The sequence below is a fragment of the Hemitrygon akajei genome, chromosome 11, assembly GCF_048418815.1.
Source record: "Hemitrygon akajei chromosome 11, sHemAka1.3, whole genome shotgun sequence".
In the NCBI taxonomy this organism is placed as follows: Eukaryota; Metazoa; Chordata; class Chondrichthyes; order Myliobatiformes; family Dasyatidae; genus Hemitrygon; species Hemitrygon akajei.
Window position 1 is genome coordinate 57,212,931 of NC_133134.1, and position 20,976 is coordinate 57,233,906.

Below are 20,976 nucleotides of genomic sequence, written 5' to 3' on the forward strand. Positions count from 1 at the left end.
GTTTATACAAATTATCTAAATTATCTAAAGCAATCAACACTTTAAATCCATTAAAATTCCTCTACTTGACAAAATCCTAAACTTCTTACTCTTTAGAGGTACCATTTACAAAATGGTTGAGAAAGCTCAGAAACTTCTCTACTTCTCCTGGAAGCTAAAGAAATTTAGCATTTTCCTTACCAAAATTGGCCCTTACCAATTTTTATTGCTGCACCATAGAAAGCATTCTATTTGGATGCATCACGACATGGTATCGCAATTACTCTGCCTGTGACTGCATGAAACTGCAACTGAGCACGACATGGAAACCAGTCTCCCCATCATGGACTCTGTTCCCACTTCTGGCTGCCTCAATAAAACAGGCAGCATACTCAAGGACCCCACTAAACCTGGACGTTCTCTCCTCTCCTCCCCTCTCCCCTTTCCCTTTGGGTAGAAGATATTGAAGCCTGAAAGCACATAGCACCTGACCATTGTTCCATCTGAGATGCACAGCCACGCGGTAACTGGAATGCTCCTGCTCACATAGCTTTTGATGCCATGAAGCTAGAATTTTCTTGTATATAATGGTAATATAATTATGAAATCTGTGTTAATATAATTGTGAATCACCCTGTAATTGCATGTTAATGAATATAATCCATAAATATTCTAAATGATAAATGGATCACCACCTTTACTTTAAAACCTTAGAGTTTCAATATAGTTACATTGTCAGTGTTTCAAGTTACAATGCTGTTACAAAATGTAACAATAAAAGCAGAATGGAAGATGGTAGCTCATTGTTAATAAACTACTGGCCCGCTGAATGCCAATGTAATTTTCCTAGTTTGTATATTGCAAAAAAATCATTTAAAGTACTGTGTAGTTTTCAGGCCGTGTAAAAATTTCCTGCTCAGAGCAATGGTTGCTCCACACAGCTGTAAAAAAAATCTAAGGTTTCAAAGGTACATTTAATGCTAGAGAAATGTATACATCGTGAAATGCTTTTTCTTCACAACCATCCAGGAAAACAAAGGAGTGCCCCCAAAGAATGAATGACAGTTAAATGTTAGAACTCAAAGTCCTCCTGCCCCCCAGCTCCCCTCCCTCCCACGCGTAAGCAGCAGCAAGCAACGATTCCTCCTACCCCAATAGGGAAAAAAAAGCAACAGCGCCCACCACCGAGCACTCAGGCATGCAGCAAAGCAACAACGAAGACACAGACTTTCAGTACTCCAAAGACTACACGTTCACCTGGTATTCAACATACCACAGGCACTCGCTCTCCCTAATAGGGTTAAAAAGGTGTCTCCATTTCACAGCGAGAGGGTTTATGATATTAAAAGTCCGTTGCATTGCTTTTTCTGAGCTCTGTGCCAAAAGATCTCAGTTCTCTGGATACAAAACAGTAGATCTTCTGACTCCCCCAACGACACACCGATCTCCTGTCATGTCACCGACCTTCGATCCGCCCATCTCCAGAGCCATGAAATCTTGGACCTCTGTAGGCGAGTGAAGCGCTTAGGCTGTGCCCTTGGCATGTCGAACAACGGCCAGTGGTGAAACCCCGAGAGCTGGAACGCAAAGAACCAAAGTCAGCATGTAATTTCAGGATAGGGTCTTCAAAAGAAACCTGAAAGGGGAAAATAGAGATATTCAAGATAGAAAAGGAGTTGCTGTTAGGTGCCATTGACTTTCCTAAACTCCTCAAAGAAATTAGAGGGAACATTGCACCAGACTTAAGGACTGATTCTATTCCACTATTACAAGATTTTTGAATGGTTTCCTAGTATAATAAGGACCCTATAATCTACTTGTTATGATCTTGTATCTTACTGTCTTCCTGCACTTTCTCTATAGTTGTTGCAGTTTATTCTGCATTCTGTTATTGTATTACGTTGCCTCAGTACACTATAATGAATTGACCTGCATGAACAGTGTGCAAGATGAGCTTTTCGCTGTACACGTGATAATAAATCAATTCCAATTCCAGTGATTCCATACTAGCTGCTCATACAGTGCCTAGTAAAAAAATTATTCAACCCCCCCCTCCCCCCCCCCGGAAGTTTTCATGTTTTATTGTTTTACAACATTGAATCACACTGGATTTAATTTAGCTTTTTTTTTGATACTGTTCAACAGAAAAAGACTGTTTTGTATCAAAGTAAAAACTGATCTCTACAAAGTGATCTAAATTAATTACAAATATAACACAAAATAATTGATTGCAGAAGTATTCACCCCCCCCTTCCAATGACACACCAGTTCATCACTGATGCAGCCAATTGGTTTTAGAAGTCACATAATTAGATAAATGGAGATCTGTTGTGCAGTCAAGATGTTTTAGTTGATTGTAGTAAAAATACACCTGTATCTGTAACTGTAACTGCTGGTGAGTCAATATCCTGGCAGAAACTACTACATGAAAATAAAAGAACACTCCAAGCAACTCTGCGAAAAGGTTATTGAAAAGTGCAAGTCAGGAGATGGATACAAGAAATGTTCAGAGTCACTGAATAACTGGAGTACAGTTAAGTCAATCATCAAGAAATGGAAAGAATATTGCACAACTGTAAACCTGCCTAGAGCAGGCTGTCCTCAAAAACTGAGTGAGTGTGCAAGAAAGTGATGAGTGAGGGAGGCCATCAAGAGACCAATGACACCCCTGGAGGAGTTACAAGCTTCAGTGGCTGAGATGAGAGAGACTACACATACAACAACTATTGCCCGGGTGCTTCACCAGAAGTAGCTTTATAGGAGAGTGACAAATTGAAAGCCACTGTTGGAAAAAAACTTGCATGTAATCTTGGCTAGTGTTTGCCAGAAGGCATGTGGGAAACTCTGAAACCAGTTGGAACAAAGTTCTATGGTCTGATGAAATCAGAATTGAGCTTTTAGCCATCAGACTAAATGCTATGTATGGCATAAGCCAAGCACCACACATCATCAAGAACATGCCATCCTTACCGTGAAGTAAGGTGGTGGCAACGGCATGCTGTGGGGATGCTTCATTGCAGCAGGCCTTGGAAGGCTTGTGATAATAGAAAGCAAAATGAATGCAAGAAAATACAAGGAAATCCTGGAGGAAAACCTGATGCAGTCTGCATGAGAATTGTGACTTGGGAGAAGATTTGTTGTAGCATAAAGCCAAATCTACACAGGAATGGGTTAAAAACAACAAAGTTAATGTCCTGGAGTGACCAAGTCAGAGTCCAGACCTCAATCTAATTGAGAATTTGTGGCTGGACTTGAAAAGAGCTGTTACCTCATGATCCTCGAGCAATCTGATAGAGCTTGAGCAGTTTTGTAAAGAAGACTGGGGACAAGTTGCAGTGTCCAGATGTGCAAAGCTGATAGAGACCTATCCACTCAGACTTAGGCTGTTATGGCTGCCAAAGGTAAATCTACTAAATACTGATTTGAAGGAGGTGAATACTAATGCAATCAATTATTTTGTGTTTATTTTTTGTAATTAATTTCGATCACCTTGTAGAGATCTGTGACACAAAAAATCTTTGACACAAAAGAGTCTTTTTCTGTTGATCAGTGTCAAAAGAGCCAAATTAAATCCATTGTTGTAAAATAATAAAACATGAAAACTTCCAGGGGGGTGGTGAATACTTTTTACAGGCACTCCATATATAAGTTTAGATAAAGATGATTACATTGGAGAATATTATTTAAAATAAATTTGTAGCCAAGGACAAAAAGCATAAGAGTAAAATAGTCTTTGAGTAATAAGGGAAAATGTGGGTGCTGGATGACCACAAACCTATCTGAAGAGGACACATTTACAGAAAGATGTTGTTAATTTTGCTCTTGATTTAGTGACTCAATATTTTGAGTAGTTGAGCCATTAAGACTGAAGGAATGTTAGAATAGAGGCACAGTAAAATTGTATTGAAGGATCTACATTTGTTTGAGTAGAGAAGTTTCTTAAAACAGCAAGTGATCTGAGTGATACTGTATTAATGACTCAATTTCCGCTTTTACAATTTTTATATTGTTACAGTTTGGATTTGATTGAGATTGTTTGTGCCATATTGCTGATCCCCATTTGACATAAACGTGGGGTTTAATCTTTATTCTGTCTATGAATCTTCCTTGCATCCTGTAGGGTCTTCAATTTAAAATGGAAATGGTACTTAAAGAAAAGCAACTGCACTCCATTATTCATATTTTATTGAATATGCAATGTTTTCAACTTGACAGTTCCAAAGAAAAGACAATAAAGTGTTCTTAAAACTCCATTATGGGAACTTTCATTGCTGTATTTGAACATCTGAAAATTAGTATTTGTTTTTGAATAATTAAAAGGAGGCATTAAGTTGAATATCTAGAAGGCTTGTCAAGTGAGGTTATTTACGGAGAACTTAGGAACGAAAAGGGGACACTTACTTTGTTGTTGCTCTACAGAGTAAGAGGATGCAGGTCAAACCTTAATTGTATATTTCTCATTTGTCTCCACTAAAGAAAAGGATATTCTATTTGGATATTTCAGGTACAAAGACATCTAAAACATTAAGAAGGATAAATACCTAGGGCCTGGTGAGATCCCACAATACAAGGGATCCAAGGGAGGACATTGCTGAGGACCTGTCAGACATTTAAAAATCTCTGTTTGCCACAAGTGACATACTAGATGTCTTGAAGAGAAGAAATGTGATAGCTTTATTCATGGAAGGCTGCAGGGATAAGTGAGGTAACTACAGGCCTCCCATGAATCTAGCATTAGTTGGAAAAAATCTGAAGGATAGGACTTGGAAAGCAGGAACTAATCAAAGATGGTCAGTATTGCTTTGTTAAAAGGAGATCCTGTCTTTTCAATTTGATTGAAATTTTTCAAATAGGTGACAACATTTGTTCATGATGTCCATTCAGTTGATGTCTGTATGGGGTCCAACAAGATCCTACATGAGTTTCCGGTCCAAAAGGTTGGAGAACATAGGATCCAAGGCAAGATGGGAAATTAAGACCAAAATTATCTGGGTAATAGGAAACAGAAGGTGATGATGGAGAAAAGCTTTAGCTTGAAGGTCATGACCCATTGTGTACTGCAATGATCAATCAGTATGAAGCCCTTGCAGCTTGGATATGAATGTACAAGATATGATCAGTAAGTTTGTAGGTGACACAAAAGCAGATGGTGTTTTTGATAATGAGAAGAGTTCTATTAGGATGATTATGTTGGTAGGATGGACACAGCAACAGGGGAGGAACTTAATTCTGATTAGTGTGAGGTGATGTACTTTGCAGGGCTAATGAAGGTAGGATGTACACAATAAATGGCAGGATATTAAGGAGTATTGAGGAAGAGATGGACTTTGGTATATGTGTCCTAGGATTCCTTAGAGAACTTAGAAAAGATGGTGAAGAAAGCATACAAGATACTTGTTTTGATTAGTTAGGACACATTGGTAAGGTCAGAGCAGGCAGAATATGTGTGCTCTATTTACAATAATAGGAAAGATTTGATTGCACAAGCCAACATGATATTGCTGGGATTGAACATTTCTGTTATGAGGTGAGATTGGAAAAGGCTGAGTTTTTCTTGGAGAAGAAAAAGCTGGGGGAATGTGGTGGAGGAGGTTGGTTGGGGAGCTGTCAACTGATAGAGGTGGACAAAGATATGAGGGTATAGATAGAGTAGAACTTTTACCCTTGGCAGAGGTGAGAGTTGTCTAAAATTAGATGGTATAGGTTTAGAGTAAGAAGCTTAAAGGGGATGTGAGGTAAACTTTGAAAGCGATACCTGAGTAGGGGGAGGAAGAAAGTACCCACACAAAACTTATGAAATTCTAGATGAGCACTTAAATCTCCAAGGCATAGAAGGGCACAGACCAAGTGATGTTAAATGGGATTAGTATAGGTGATTATTTGAAAGTTGCTCGGATAGAGGGGCTGATGGGTCTATTTCTGTGCTGTAAGACACTTATGACACCACAACAAGGGGAATACTTCAAAGGGTGTGCCTTGGGCTACTGTGCATATAAGTTGTTGAAGAATTTACTTGGTTGATAGGTTAGTGAGAGTAGTTAGAGAGGAAGAACATAGGCAAAGGGATACAAAAGCCATGAAATGAGGGCATTTGGAAAGGAGAACACAGGACTATCTGAACAATGCAAAATAAAGAACTATGAGATTTTTGAAAAGATTTTAAGAAGTCCAAAGGGTTTCTACAGTTATATTAATAGCAAAAGGATAGTGAGGGATAAAATTGGTCCCTTAGAGAATCAGAATGGATAGCTATGTGAGGAGCCAAAAGAGTTGGGGGAGATTTTGAACAATTTCTTTTCTTCGGTATTCATTAAGGAGAAGGATATTGAATTGTGTAAGGTAAGGGAAACAAGTAGGGAAGTTATGGAAACTATGACGATTAAAGAGGAGGAAGTACTGGCGCTTTTAAGGAATGTAAGAGTGGATAAATCTCCAGGTCCTGACAGGATATTCCCTAGGACCTTGAGGGAAGTTAGTGTAGAAATAGTAGGGGCTCTGACAGAAATATTTCAAATGCCATTAGAAACGGGGATGGTGCTGGAGGATTGGCGTATTGCTCATGTTGTTCCATTGTTTAAAAAGGGTTTTAAGAGTTAACCTAGAAATTATAGGCCTGTAAGTTTGACGTTAGTGGTGGGTAAATTAATGGAAAGTATTCTTGGAGATGGTATATATAATTATCTGGATAGACAGGGTCTGATGAGGAACAGTCAACATGGATTTGTGCGTGGAAGGTCATGTTTGACAAATCTTATTGAATTTTTTGAAGAGGTTACTAGGAAAGTTGATGAGGGTAAAGCAGTGGATGTTGTCTATATGGACTTCAGTAAGGCCTTTGACAAGGTTCCGCATGGAAGGTTAGTTAGGAAGGTTGAATCGTTAGGTATTAATATTGAAGTAGTAAAATGGATTCAACAGTGGCTGGATGGGAGATGCCAGAGAGTAGTGGTGGATAACTGTTTGTCAGGTTGGAGGCCGGTGACTGGTGGTGTGCCTCAGGGATCTGTACTGGGTCCAATGTTGTTTGTCATATACATTAATGATCTGGATGATGGGGTGGTAAATTGGATTAGTAAGTATGCAGATGATACTAAGATAGGTGGCGTTGTGGATAATGAAGTAGGTTTTCAAAGTTTGCAGAGAGATTTAGGCCAGTTAGAAGAGTGGGCTGAAAGATGGTAGATGGAGTTTAATGCTGATAAGTGTGAGGTACTACATTTTGGTAGGAATAATCCAAATAGGACATACATGGTAAATGGTAGGGCATGCAATAGAACAGAGTGATCTGGGAGTAATGGTGCATAGTTCCCTGAAGGTGGAATCTCATGTGGATAGGGTGGTGAAGAAAGCTTTTGGTATGTTGGTATGCTATAAATCAGAGCATTGAGTATAGGAGTTGGGATGTAATGTTAAAATTGTACAAGGCATTGGTGAGGCCGAATTTGGAGTATTGTGTACAGTTCTGGTCACCAGATTATAGAAAAGATGTCAACAAAATAGAGGGAGTACAGAGAAGATTCACCAGAATGTTACCTGGGTTTCAGCACCTAAGTTATAGAGAAAGGTTGAACAAGTCTTTATTCTTTGGAACATAGAATGTTGAGGGGGGACTTGATTGAGGTTATTTAAAATTATGAGGGGGATAGATAGAGTTGACGTAGATAGGCTTTTTCCATTGAGAGTAGGGGAGATTCAAACAAGAGGACATGAGTTGAGAGTTAGGGGGCAAAAGTTTAGGGGTAACACGAGGGGGAATTTCTTTACTCAAAGTAGTAGCTGTGCGGAATGAGCTTCCAGTCAAAGTGGTAGAGGCAGTTCGGTATTGTCATTTAAAGTAAAATTGGATAGGTATATGGACAAGAAAGGAATGGAGGGTTATGGGCTGAGTGCAGGTCGGTGGGACTAGGTGAGAGTAAGTGTTCGGCACGGACTAGAAGGGCTGAGATGACCTGTTTCCGTGCTGTAATTGTTAAATGGTTATATGGTTATAAGAATAGCTCAGCAGGTTACACTTTGTGGATTGAGAAGTACTGAATCGGTATGACAGATGGATGACCTACTGTTCGGTTCTCATACAGATGGTGAAGAACTTGTTAAAGTTCAGGTAATTCACTTTTAGTTTTTGCATCAGAGCTCACAAGTTCTGCTGTAGGTCATTTCTATCTGCTGAGTATTATTGGCATTTTCTGATTTGCTTCAGAATTCCAGTATTTGATTTTGTAAAATAATTACCAAATCTGGTTTAACATTAATACAAAAGATTCTGCAGATGGTGAAGGATCTTTGCCTGAAATATTGGCTGTTGATTCATTTCCGTAGATGCTGCCTGACTTGCTAAGTTACTCTAGCATTTTAAGTATGTTGCTCTGGTTTAACATAACGCTTTGTTCAAAGAAGGATGGAACCAATAGTTGACAGAATATTGTCACTGTGTTCTGATCAGCCTGGGAGATTTATATGTGATATTACAGTACATAGATTTGCTCACCAAGAGGTGAATAGAACACATTTTCTTGATTTTTCTTCAGGCTGTTACGTACCCCGTAACTGGGTCACTTACCAGCAAAGATAGAGAGGTCCGTTGAAGTCTGATGGTACTATTTTTAAAAGTATTTATTTATAAAGGGGCACAAAAATAAGATTAATGCAAACATACAGATAATATACGTCGTCAGTACTAAATCTAAAAGCGCGGGTATAATAATAATCAATAAGAAATAGCTCTATCGTTGTCTAGGGGATAATGTATTGTCCGATGGAAATATAACAGTCACTGTTAGTTCGTTCAAGCTGCAGCGTTTTGGGTTTAAGAGAGACGGTTTTAAACTTGCCCAGGTCTTTTATGATGCCAGTCCTTTGAGTCGGGGGAGTTGATTTCCCCGTTGCTAGCTAAAAGCCATTTTCCGTGGTTCCAGCCACCAGTCCCAAGCAACGGAACTGAACGCACGTGGCCTCCTTCAAATGGCTTCCCACTATTACGGGATCGCTAGCGTTTCTTCTGGTGCGTCTGAGGGGCTGTTCCTACAGACCCTCTTTTATCCTGACTCGCAGGGTTGTAGATGTCAATCAGGTTGGGGTGATGCAATCTCTTTCTCACCCAGCCCACTTTGCCTGAGGGCATTCACGTAGCATAGCATCTCAATCCACAAATGTGTCTCCAAGAGACAATGGCCATGTCCCGTAGCTTTACATCGCTGGGGAACGAGGCATTCTGCACGTCTCTCTCATTTCCTGGGTCCCCTGACCCAACCCAATAGTGATCTTGCGATTCTCACAAAGGAGGGGGCTGCAGGCATAACAAGGCAAACATTAAATCTTTACTGAATAATTTTCCCTCATTCTGAAAGTAGCTCTGTATTCTTTTTTACAAATTTAAAATGTGCATGTTTTTGTGTTCACACCATCTGAGAGAAGATGTAATCTTTTGTTATGTGTGTTATTCTTTTAACTTCACGAGCTGGCTGTTGTAATTGCTCTGACATGGGTGCTTTGGATTTGTTGGTTCAAAGATTTTAATTGCTTCCCTTTCTTAATGAAAAGCTTTCCTAATTATCCTTTGTGAAAATGGATCATTGCAACATAATGGAAGTGATTAATGGGATCAGTTGGTCAAAGCAATGTTCAAGATTGATATGGTGGCAAAAGAAATTGGCATTATTTCACTTCGTTTTACATGGTGAATTATATACCGTATCTTTCAATTAAAATAGACAATATTTTCTTAAGCCAAATACTGCAGTTGCTGGAGGTCTGAAATAAAAACAGGAAATAGTAGGTCAGGCAGCATCTGTGGAGGATCTGTCTCAGGTCAATGATCTTCAGAGCTCAGAAGTCAAACAATACATTTTTGGGTTGCATAAAAAGCCAGTGGGTGGACAAGAAGAAGGTAACAGAAACCAGTGGAGGTGAATAAGGTAAAAGAGATGAATGTCACTCCTGTCAGGAGTGAAGCAGCTCCCATCATGAAGACACTCTGCTCCTATCACTACTGGGTTTTCTGCTTTTTCTCCTTTAGTTTATTCATCTTCATTTATTTGCACTTCCTTTTTTGTGAAGTTATTGGTAAAAGCTTTACTTCAGGACCATTGAACTAACAACCTGAGTTTAAATCCAACCTTGGGATCTAGTGCTTAAATTCAAGCTTTCTAATCCACATTTATTTAGGATAAATGTTAGTATCAGTGGATTGCCAGATAAATACATCTGATCCACTCGGGTTTTTCAAGAAGGAAATCTGAAACCTTTACCAGGTCTACTTACAATTCCAGACCTACCAGTGTTACCTCTTTAGGGACAGCAGATACTGGAATTTTCAGCTCTGCACATGTTCAGTGAACAAATAAAATAAATAAAATGGTGTTACTGCAGCAAGTTCTGAAGTTTGCTGATGGTTCAATGCTGAGTAAGAAAGAAAGCCATGAGGAGTATGCTAAAATTATCAGATGACCAGGCAGCATCTGTGGAGAGAAACAGAATTAATATTTCAGCTTGGTGGTGATGTATCAGATCCCTGCTCTTCAGATACAGAACCATCAGCAGTACCACTCTTAGTTGTCTGGTAAAATACTTAGCTCGCTACCTAGTCCTGCAGGGCCAGACTTCAAGTTGTAAGGCTGTTCATGTTGGTTCCTACACTTTCATCCCATCCCAATCACTCTGATTTCAGGCAGTATTTCATCAAGCTGTGGCAATGACTTGATAATTGATTGTCACTATTTTTATTTTATCAGTTCAGTCAAGTCTTTTGATGTTAAATAATAACCTTTAAGTTTAATATTTGATAACAAGAAACATTTGATAAACCTATAAATTATTTTTTTCCTAATTATTTTTATTCTTTTTTTCAGGTACTCCTTTGGTAAGTAGATAAAATTTCATATATTTTGAAGATCATACGGTGATATAGTAAAAATAATGATTTAACAGACGGATTAAAGCCTATTAAAGTGCATCTAATGTTAGAATGATAAATGATGGAATAAAGCATGTTATATGAGTAACACACACAAAATGCTGGTGGAACACAGCAGGCCAGGCAGCATCTATAGGGAGAAGCACTGTCGACGTTTCGGGACTAGACCCTTCGACAGTGCTTCTCCCTATAGATGCTGCCTGGCCTGCTGTGTTCCACCAGCATTTTGTGTGTGTTGCTTGAATTTCCAGCATCTGCAGATTTCCTCGTGTTTGCATGTTATATAAGTGTTGTTATTGGATATAACAGTCCTGCATTTAATGTAATTACAATAATGTTTCTTCCTAAATGACCAGGCTGCAGTGTACGTGCGAGATTAATGGGCAAGATCCTGGTAGTTGTTATAGGTGGTTCGATCTGTTGTACTGTAAATTTTGTGTATTTTGTGAAGGAAACCTTGATTATCAGGTGATAATTTATCAATTTTTGTTATCATCCATCTGTAATAAATTAAAACAAAATGATGGAAATTATGATGTGTGTCCAAAGGATGGTCCAGGCTCCAAAATGTTGCTCATTTGCACAATGCATTATTAGAGATTGGTGACTATCATTTTCTTTTTGAAGCATTTTCTGGGTATAGTGAATGGAGATGGAGAAGGTATTATAATGATTGGGTAATACACACAAAATACTGGAGGTATTTAACAAGTCAAGCAGCACCTATAAACAGTTAATGTATTGGGGCGAGACCTTTGATCAGGACTGATAGGGAAGGGGAAAGAAACCAGAATAAAAAATAGCTGAAGACAGGTGAAGGGAGGGTTTTGATGGGGGCGGGGGCGCATGGATGAATTACAATAAGAAGCTGGGCAGTGATAGTGGAAGAGGTAAAGGGCTGAAGAAGGAGGAATGTGATAGGAAAAGACAATGGACCATGGAAGAAACCGAAGGAGGAGGGTACCAGAGGGAGACGATGGGCTGGTGAGGAAAGGAGAAGGGTGAGAGGGAAACCAGAGTGGGCAATGCAAAAATAGGTTGGGGAGAGAGTGAAATTACCAAAAGTTAAAGAAATCAATGTTCATACCATCAGGTTGAAGGCTACCTAGGTAGAATGAGATGGTGCTCCTCTAACCTGCAAGTGTCCTCATCATAGCAGTAGAGGAGGTCATGGACTGGCATGTCAGAATGGGAATAGGAAGTCAATTTGAAATGGGTGCCCACTGGAAGATCCTGCCTTTGTGGTGGATGGAGTGAAGATGCTTGACAAAGTAGTCCCCTAATCCACATTGGGTCTTACTGATGTTGAGCAGGCCACACTGGGAGTACCAGATGTAATAGGTGACCCAGCAGACCCACAGGTGAATTGTCATCTCATCTGGAAGGATTGTTTGAGATCCTGAGTAGTGGAGAGGGTGGAGATGTAGCGGCAGGTGTAGTGTAGTGAAGAGGGGTGAGTGGATAAGGGAAAAGTGGAAAATTGTGATTGGTATCTTTCATATTCTTGAACTTTTTCATTAGCATCTAAACTAGGAAGCGTTAGCTATCAAATATAGTCACAAAAATATTTAAATGTGAAGCTAAAGAATGAACAATTGAGGACATTCTGAGAATCAGAATCAGGTTTATTATCACGGGCATGTGATGTGAAATTTGTTAACTTAGCAGCAGCAGTTCAATGCAATACATAATCTCACAGAGAGAAAAAAATAATAATACATAGATAAATCAATTACAGTATATGTATATTGAATAGATTAAAAAATGTGTGAAAACAGAAATACTGTATATTAAAAAAAAGTGAGGTAGTGTTCAAAGATTCAATGCCCATTTAGAAATCAGATGGCAGAGGAGAAGAAGCTGTTCCTGAATCACTGAGTGTGTACCTTCAGGCTTCTGTACCTCCTACCTGATGGTAACAGTGAGAAAAGGGCATGCCCTGGGTGCTGGAGGCCCTTAATATTAGATGCTGCCTTTCTGAGACACTGCTCCCTGAAAATGCCTTGGGTACTTTGTAAGCTAGTACCCAAGATGGAGCTGGCTAGATTTACACCCTCTGCAGCTTCTTTCTGTCCTGTGCAGTAGCCCTTCCATACCAGACAGTGATGCAGCCTGTCCCCATGGTACATCTATAGAAGTTTTTGAGTGTATTTGTTGATATGCCAAATCTCTTCAAACTCCTAATAAAGTATAGCTGCTGTCTTGCCTTCTTTATAACTACGGTACTTTAATCTGTTGGGACCAGGTTAGATACTCAGAGGAACTTGAAACTGCTCACTCTCTCCACTTCTGATCCCTTTATGAGGATTGATATGTGTTCCTTCGTCTTACCCTCCCTGAAGTCCACAATCAGCTCTTTAGTCTTACTGACCTTAGAACCATAGAACATTACATCACAGGCCTTTTGACCCTTCTTGGCTGTGCTGAACCATTTTTCTGCCTAGTCCCACTGACCTGCACCTAAACCATATCCCTCCATGCACCTCTAATTCATGTACCTGTCCAAGTTTTTCTTAAGTGTTAAAAGTGAACCCGCATTTATCACTTCATCTGGCAGCTCATTCCACACTCCCACCACTCTCTGTGTGAAGAAACCCCCCCTAATGTTCCCTTCAAACTTTGGCCCCTTCACCCTTAACCCATGTTCTCTGGTTTTTCTCTCCCCTAACCTCAGTGGAAAAAGCCTGCTTGCATTCACTCTATCTATACCTATCATAATTTTATATACCTCTATCAAATCTCCCCTCATTCTTCTACGCTTCAGGGAATAAAGTCCTAACCTATTCAACCTTTCTCTGTAACTCAGTTTCTCAAGTCCTGGCAACATCCTTGTAAATGTTCTATGCACTCTTTCAACCATATTAATATCCTTCCTGTAATTCGGTGACCAAAACTGCACACAATACTCCAAATTTGGCCTCGCCAATGCCTTATACAACCTCACCAGTACATTCCAACTCTTATACTCAATACTTTGATTTATAAAGGCCAATGTACCAAAAGCTCTCTTTACTACCCTATCTACCTGTGATGCTACTTTTAGGGAATTTTGTATCTGTATTCCCAGATCCCTCTGTTCTACTCCTCTCCTCAGTGCCCTACCATTTACCTTGTATGTTCTACCTTGGTTTTTCCTTCCAAAGTGCAATACCTCACACTTGTCTGTATTAAACTCCATTTGCCATTTTTCCAGCTGGTCCAAATCCCTCTGCAAGCTTTGAAAACCTTCCTCACTGTGCACTACACCTCCTATCTTTTATCATCAGCATATTTGCTGATCCATTTTATCACATTATCATCCAGATCATTGATATAGATGACAAATAACAATGGACCCAGCACTGATCCCTGTGGCACACCACTAGTCACAGGCCTCCACTCAGAGAAGCAATCCTTCACTACCACTGTCCAACTTCTCCCATTGAGCCGATGTCTAATCCAATTTACTACCTACCTAGTGACTGAATCTTCCTAACTAACCTCCCATGCGGGATCTTGTCAAAGGACTTACTGAAGTCCATGTAGACAATATCCACTGCCTTCCCTTCATCCACTTTCCTTGTAACCTCCTCGAAAAACTCTAATAGATTTGTTAAACATGACCCACCGTGCACGAAGCCGTGTTGACTCACCCTAATAAGTCCATGTCTATCTAAATACTTGTAGATCCTATCTCTTAGTACTCCTTCCAATACTTTACCTACTACTGACGTCAAACTTACTGGCCTGTAATTTCCCGGATTACTTTTAGAGCCTTTTTTAAACAACGGAACAACATGAGCTATCCTCCAATCCTCCGGCACCTCACCCGTAGATACCAACATTCTAAATATATCTGCCAGGGCCCCTGCAATTTCAACACTAGTCTCCTTCAAGGTCCGAGGGAATACCCTGTCAGTTTCTGTGGATTTATCTACTCTGATTTGCCTCAAGATAGCAAGCACCTCCTCCTCTTCAATTTGTAGAGGTTCCATGACCTCACTACTTGTTTGCCTCTTTTCCATTGACTCCATGCGAGTTTCCTTAGTAAATACAGACACAAAAAACCACTTAAGATCTCCCCCATTCCTTTTGGTTCCATACATAGCTGACCACTCTGATCTTCAAGAGGACCAATTTTATCCCTTACTATCCTTTTGCTCTTAATATACCTGTAGAAGGTCTTTGTATTATCCTTCACCTTGACTGCCAAAGCAACCTCATGTCTTCTTTTAGCCCTCCTAATTTCTTAAGTTTTTTTTTGCACTTTTTATACTCCTCAAGTACCTTATTTGCTCCCTGTTTCCTATACATGTCATACATCTCTGTCTTCTTCTTTATCGGAGTTCCAATATCCCTAGAGAACCAAGGTTCCTTATGCTTATTCACTTTGCCTTTAATCCTGACAGGGACATACAAACTCTGAACTCTCAAAATTTCTCCTTTGAAGGCCTTCAGATATCCATGATCAAGTTGAAACTAATGGTGTTATGATCACTGCAACCAAAGTGTTCCCCTACACACACTTCCGTCACCTGTCCTAACTCATTACCTAATAGGAGATCTAATATTGCATCCTCTCTAGTCGGTATCTCTATATATTGATTTAGAAAACTTTCCTGAACACATTTTACAAACTCTAACCCATCTAGACCTTTAACAGTATGGGAGTTCCAATCAATATGTGGAAAACTAAAATCCCCTACTATCACAACTTTATGTTTCCGGCAGTTGTCTGCTATCTCTCTGCAGATTTGCTCCTCCAATTCTTGCTGACTGTTGGGTGATCTATAATACAACCCCATTAATGTGGTCATACCTTTCCAGTTTCTCAGTTCCACCCATATGGCGTCGGTAGACAAGCCCTCTAATCTGTCCTGCCTGAGCACTACTGTAACATTTTCCCTGACTAGCAATGCCACCCCCCACCCCCACCCTTCATCCCTCTGCCTCTATCATGTCTGAAACATCAGAACCCTGGAACATTAAGCTGCCAGTCCTGCCCCTCCTGTAGCCAAGTTTCACTAATGGGTACAATGTCAAAATTCCACGTGTCAATCGAAGCCCTCAGTTTGTCAGCCTTCCCCACAATACTCCTCGCTTTGAAATAGACACATCTCAGAAGATTATTACCACCTCACACAACCCTTCTATTTGTGACTTTGCATGAACCTTTAACATCATTTATTTTCACCGCCGCTCTACTATCTACTCTGGCGCTCTGATTCCCATACCCCTGCAAATGTAATTTAAACCTCCCCCCCCCCCCCCCCCCCCCAAAGCACTAACAAACCTCCCTGCAAGGATATTGGTCCCCCTGTAGTTCAGGTGTAACCCATCTGTCTTGTGCAGGTCCCACCTGCCCCAGAAGAGGTCCCAATGATCCTGAAATCTGAAACCCTGCTCCCTACGCCAGTTCCTCAGCCACGTGTTCATCCTCCATTGCATCCTATTCTTACCCTCACTGACACGTGGCACAGGTAGCAATCCTGAGATTACCACCCTCAAGGTCCTGCTTTTTAACTTCCTACCAAGCTTTCTATACTCACTCTTCAGGACTTCCTCACTCCTTCTTCCTACGTCGTTGGTACCAATGTGTACCATGACATCTGCCTGCTCACCCTCCCATTTCAGAATGTTGTGCACGCAATCAGAGACATCCTTGACCCTGGCACCCGGGAGGCAACAAACCATCCAGGAGTCTCTGTCGCAACCACAGAACCTCCTGTCTGTACCTCTAACTATCGAGTCCCCTATCACTACCACTCTCCCTTTCTTCCCCCCTCCTTTCTGCACTGCAGAACCAGACTCAGTGCCAGAGATCCGGCTTCCACAGCTTGTCCCAGGTAAGGTACCCCCCCCAACAGTATCCAAATCGGTATACTTGTTGCTGAGGGGAATGGCCACAGGGGAGCCCTGCTCTGCCTGCCCTTTCCCTTTCCCTTGTCTGACGGTAACCCAATTACCTTTGCGCTGCTCCTTTGGCGTAACTACCTCCCTGAAACTACTATCTATAAACTTCTCATTCTCCCGAATGATCCGGAGGTCATACAGCTCCTGCTCCAGTTCCCTAACGTGGTTTGTTAGGAACTGCAGCTGGATGCACTTTTTGCAGGTGTCATTGTCAGGGACACCAGAGGTCTCCCTGACTTCCCACATCCTGCAAGAGGAGCATTCCAACATCCTGCCTGGCATTCTCTCTACTCTAAATGAACAAAACAAAACTTAGCGGAACCTACCCTCGCCTCTGCCGGTTCACGCCGAAGCCTGTTGAGCCAAAGCCGTCCCACCCTGACTCAGTCCACTCCAACGATGGCCGCTGTATATGGCGGTCTTTTTTTAAACCTTTGGTGTGCTACGTCATGGGCCTGTGCACTCTGGCCTCTTCTCCCCGATCAGTTAAAAAAAAATTTGCTTCTCTCTGAGATGTCTTTAGTCCTTTACTCTTAGCCTCTTGCTTCGATTTAAATAGCCAGGCACCACTCCACTAGTTGGCATATTTCACTCCTGTACGCCCTTTCGCCACCACCTGAGATTCTACCAACAATGCTTGTATCATCAGCAAATTTATAGATGGTATTTGAGCTATGCCTAGCCACACAGTCATGTGTATATAGAGAGTAGAGCAGTGGGCTAAGCATACACCCTGAGGTGTGCCAGTGTTAGAAACATAGAAAATATGCAGCACCATACAGGCTCTTCGGCCCACAAAGCTGTGCCGAACATGTCCTTACCTTGGAACTACCTAGGCTTACCCAAAGCCCTCTATTTTTCTAAGCTCCATGTATCCATCCAGGAGTCTCTTAAAAGACCCTATCATTTCCGCCTCCACCACCGCTGCCCGCAGCCCATTCCATGCACTCACCACTCTCTGCATAAAAAATTTACCTCTGAGATCTACTCTGAGTACTTACTTTGATCGTCAGTGAGAGGGTAAGTTATCACCAATCCGCACAGGTTGTGGTCTTCCGGTTAGGAAGTCAAGGATCCAATTGCAGAGGGTGGTACAGAGGCCCAGGTTCTGCAACTTCTCAATCAGGATTGTGGGAATGATGGTATTAAATGCTGAGCTATAGTTGATGAACAGCATCCTGATGTAGGTGTTTGTGTTGTCCATTGAGATTGTGTCTGCCGTTGACCTATTGTGGCGATAGGCAAATTGCAATGGGTCCAGGTCCTTGCTAAGGCAGGAGTTCAGACTAGTTATGACCAACCTCTCAAAGCATTTCATCACAGTTGATGTGAGTGTTCCCGGGTGATAGTCATTAAGGCCCCACATTATTCTTCTTAGACACTGGTATAATTGTTGCCTTTTTTGAAGCAAGTGGGAACTTTAACCCGTGGAAGTGAGAGGTTGAATATGTCCTTGAATATTCCTGCTAGTTGGTTGGCACAGGTTTTCAGACCTTACCAGGTACTCCATTGGGACCTTCTGCCTTGTAAGGTTTCATTCTCTTTAATGTGGGAATACATATTCTTCAGTCTATGAGCATTGGTCACTCTGCCCCCATACATTATACTTATAGAAATGCAACTTTCCAAATCATGTTTTTGAATGAAGGTTAAACTGCTTGAGTACAAATCCTATATATGTGTCCATGTGCAGTTATTTACTGCCAATTATAGAACAAGAGAAGTAATAACTTGTGAAGATTTTAGTTGTCAATTTTGATCTTTCCAAATTGTATGTTGTGAATTATTCAATGTCAGATTAAAATTTTAAATTCAGCAGTGCAACGGAATATTTTTTGCACGAACTTGTTTAATAAACTATTAGGTTATTAGAAAAGTAGTGCCAGTGAATTTAATTGTCTTTTAGAGTGAAAAGAGGCTGAATGCTGTAACAACAGAAAATTGTATGGTTTTGTTACGAGAACTACCCAGGTATAGTGGTCATTCTTCCCCCATCCCCAAAAATACCTTCTCAGTTCCAAAAGGAATGAACTTAATTTGGAAAGTAAACTTGAAAACTGTTGTAACTAAAGCTAATGTGTGTATTTTGCAGAAGTTCTTTGTATGTTTTGAAGCTTCTGTCTTTACAAAACTGTTGGAATATATTTAAATAAGAAAATGATAGTTAAGTATGAGGGTGTAATTATATAATCAAATCAATTGAAACAAAAGGGTAATCAGACTTATCTGCAAGTGAGGAACAGCTGTACCAACATACAATTTGAACTGAATGCTCTGCTATCAAGGGTCAAGAATTTCCACTGAGCAGAGGTCTCTGACCTGCTATTTTTAGATTTGCACTTCCAGAAAACATTCCTTTTAAATGCAATTATCCACTTGGAAAAAAAGGAAATAAATATAATCAAAATTAATTGTCAGTTTTTGACTTTCATATGCAAATAATATTCACAATGACACTATATTAATAATGCAATATTTATGACCCAGAGCAGAGAAAGGTACCTTGACCAGCTCTGTCTGTTATACCAAAATGGGAATTTAATCCTATTTGTACTTCAAATGCTAGAATGAAAAATAAATATGCTTTAGTTCTCCAGGTTGCAACATTCACATGAAATGGTACTATTTGGATGCATTTCTAATATTTTTCAATATCTCACTCATTTAAGGTAGGTTCATAAGTAAATGGGTGATATGTTGTGTGCAGAGGTTAACCATTATTTTAGTAAGTGTTAAGTTACCAAATAATTGGAAATATTGCTGTTTCTGAAGGTTTAAGTTTGATGAAATTGAACATCCTTCTCATTTAAATAATTCTACTTAACAGTAAATTTTAGAAATCTTATTAATTTCAAATGCAGGGTTGGTCAAATGAAAATTTAAAAGAGATTTTCAAATTTATTATGGAATTTAATTAAACATGTAAACTATTTTCTTTGTTTGGAAATAGAGGGAAGAAAGTGTTATCAATTAAAATTATTATTTAAATAGGAATAAAAGTGTTTGAGAAAATGTTTATAATTGAGTTTTGTGGTAACAAATGCTTTGCCATAGAGTGATGTTGAGGAAGACTTGTGCAACTTTTAAGAGGAAATGTCATAGAATATGAAATGGGGGAGACTGCAAAACAATAAATTGATCTATAGATTTATCTTGTAATGGGCTGGTATGAATTCAACATCTCTTGATGTTCTAAACTTCTACAGAATTGCGGCTGGTTGAGAAATAAAAGCAACATCTTGAAACACTCAGATCATCCAGCATTTGTGGAGAGAGAAAGTTAAGATGGACATGGAGATGTTTACTCTTATGGGAGAATTTACAAATTAGGATGTTTAAAAATTGGGGACAGATGAGGTAAAATATTCATTCTGAGGGTTGGAAGTTCTTGAAAATTTGTTTCTCAAAGAGTAGTGTAAGCAGAGTCACTAAATATTTATAAGGCAGAGGTAGATAGACTCTTGAGTAATGGGTTGAAAGATTACTGCTGGTAGAGAGGAGTGCAGTATTGAGATTGCAGTCAGATTAGACAGGATCTTATGATGCATTGATTTATAGAGTTATATAGCTCAGAAAAACAGGCTCTTTGGCCTGACTCATCTGTGCTGACCAAGATGCATGAGGTTCATCCTATTTGCCTGCATTTAGCTTGTATCTCTCAGAACTTTTCCTGTAAATTTAACTGCTCAAAAGATTTTTAAACATTGAAATTGTACTTGTCTCTGGCAGCTTGTTCCATATATCCACCAAACCTACGTTTGGAAAACCTTGGGCCCTCCAATCCCCTTGACATTTACCTCTTCTTACTTTAAACCTAAGTTCTGTAGTTTTAGATTTCCCTAACCTGGTGTAGAAATAGCTATAACTATCTACCCTATCTATACCTCTCATAATTTTGTAAATCTTTGTGAGATCACCCCTTAGCTGCCGTCACTCCTGGTGAAACATTCTTAGCCTATCCACTGTCAAAGCAGCAGACTTGAGAGGCTGAGTGGTCTACTCTTAGTTTGTATGTTCACATTTTAATCCTTCTCTCTTCAAAATGAATCTAACCTGCTTACTATTTGCAGCGCTTTTCCTCTTCATGTCACATTTCCGCATCTGTCATCCTTGCTTTATAATAACAGTTTAAGAACAAGGCCAACCTTTATGCTGTGCTTCTTGTTCTGAGCAATTAAGATATTCAGATGCCA

The 20,976-nt window shown here is 40.0% G+C and overlaps 1 protein-coding gene across 1 annotated transcript in view; it reads left to right on the top strand.

Annotated features, from left to right (window-relative positions):
* The window catches only part of lmf1 (lipase maturation factor 1), a 711,060-nt gene that overhangs the window by 65,224 nt on the left and 624,860 nt on the right, over window positions 1-20,976 (top strand). The window contains exon 3 of the mRNA XM_073060944.1: window positions 10,827-10,837. Within this exon, the coding sequence (XP_072917045.1) occupies window positions 10,827-10,837 (11 nt within the window). The remainder of the gene's footprint in view (window positions 1-10,826; window positions 10,838-20,976) is intronic.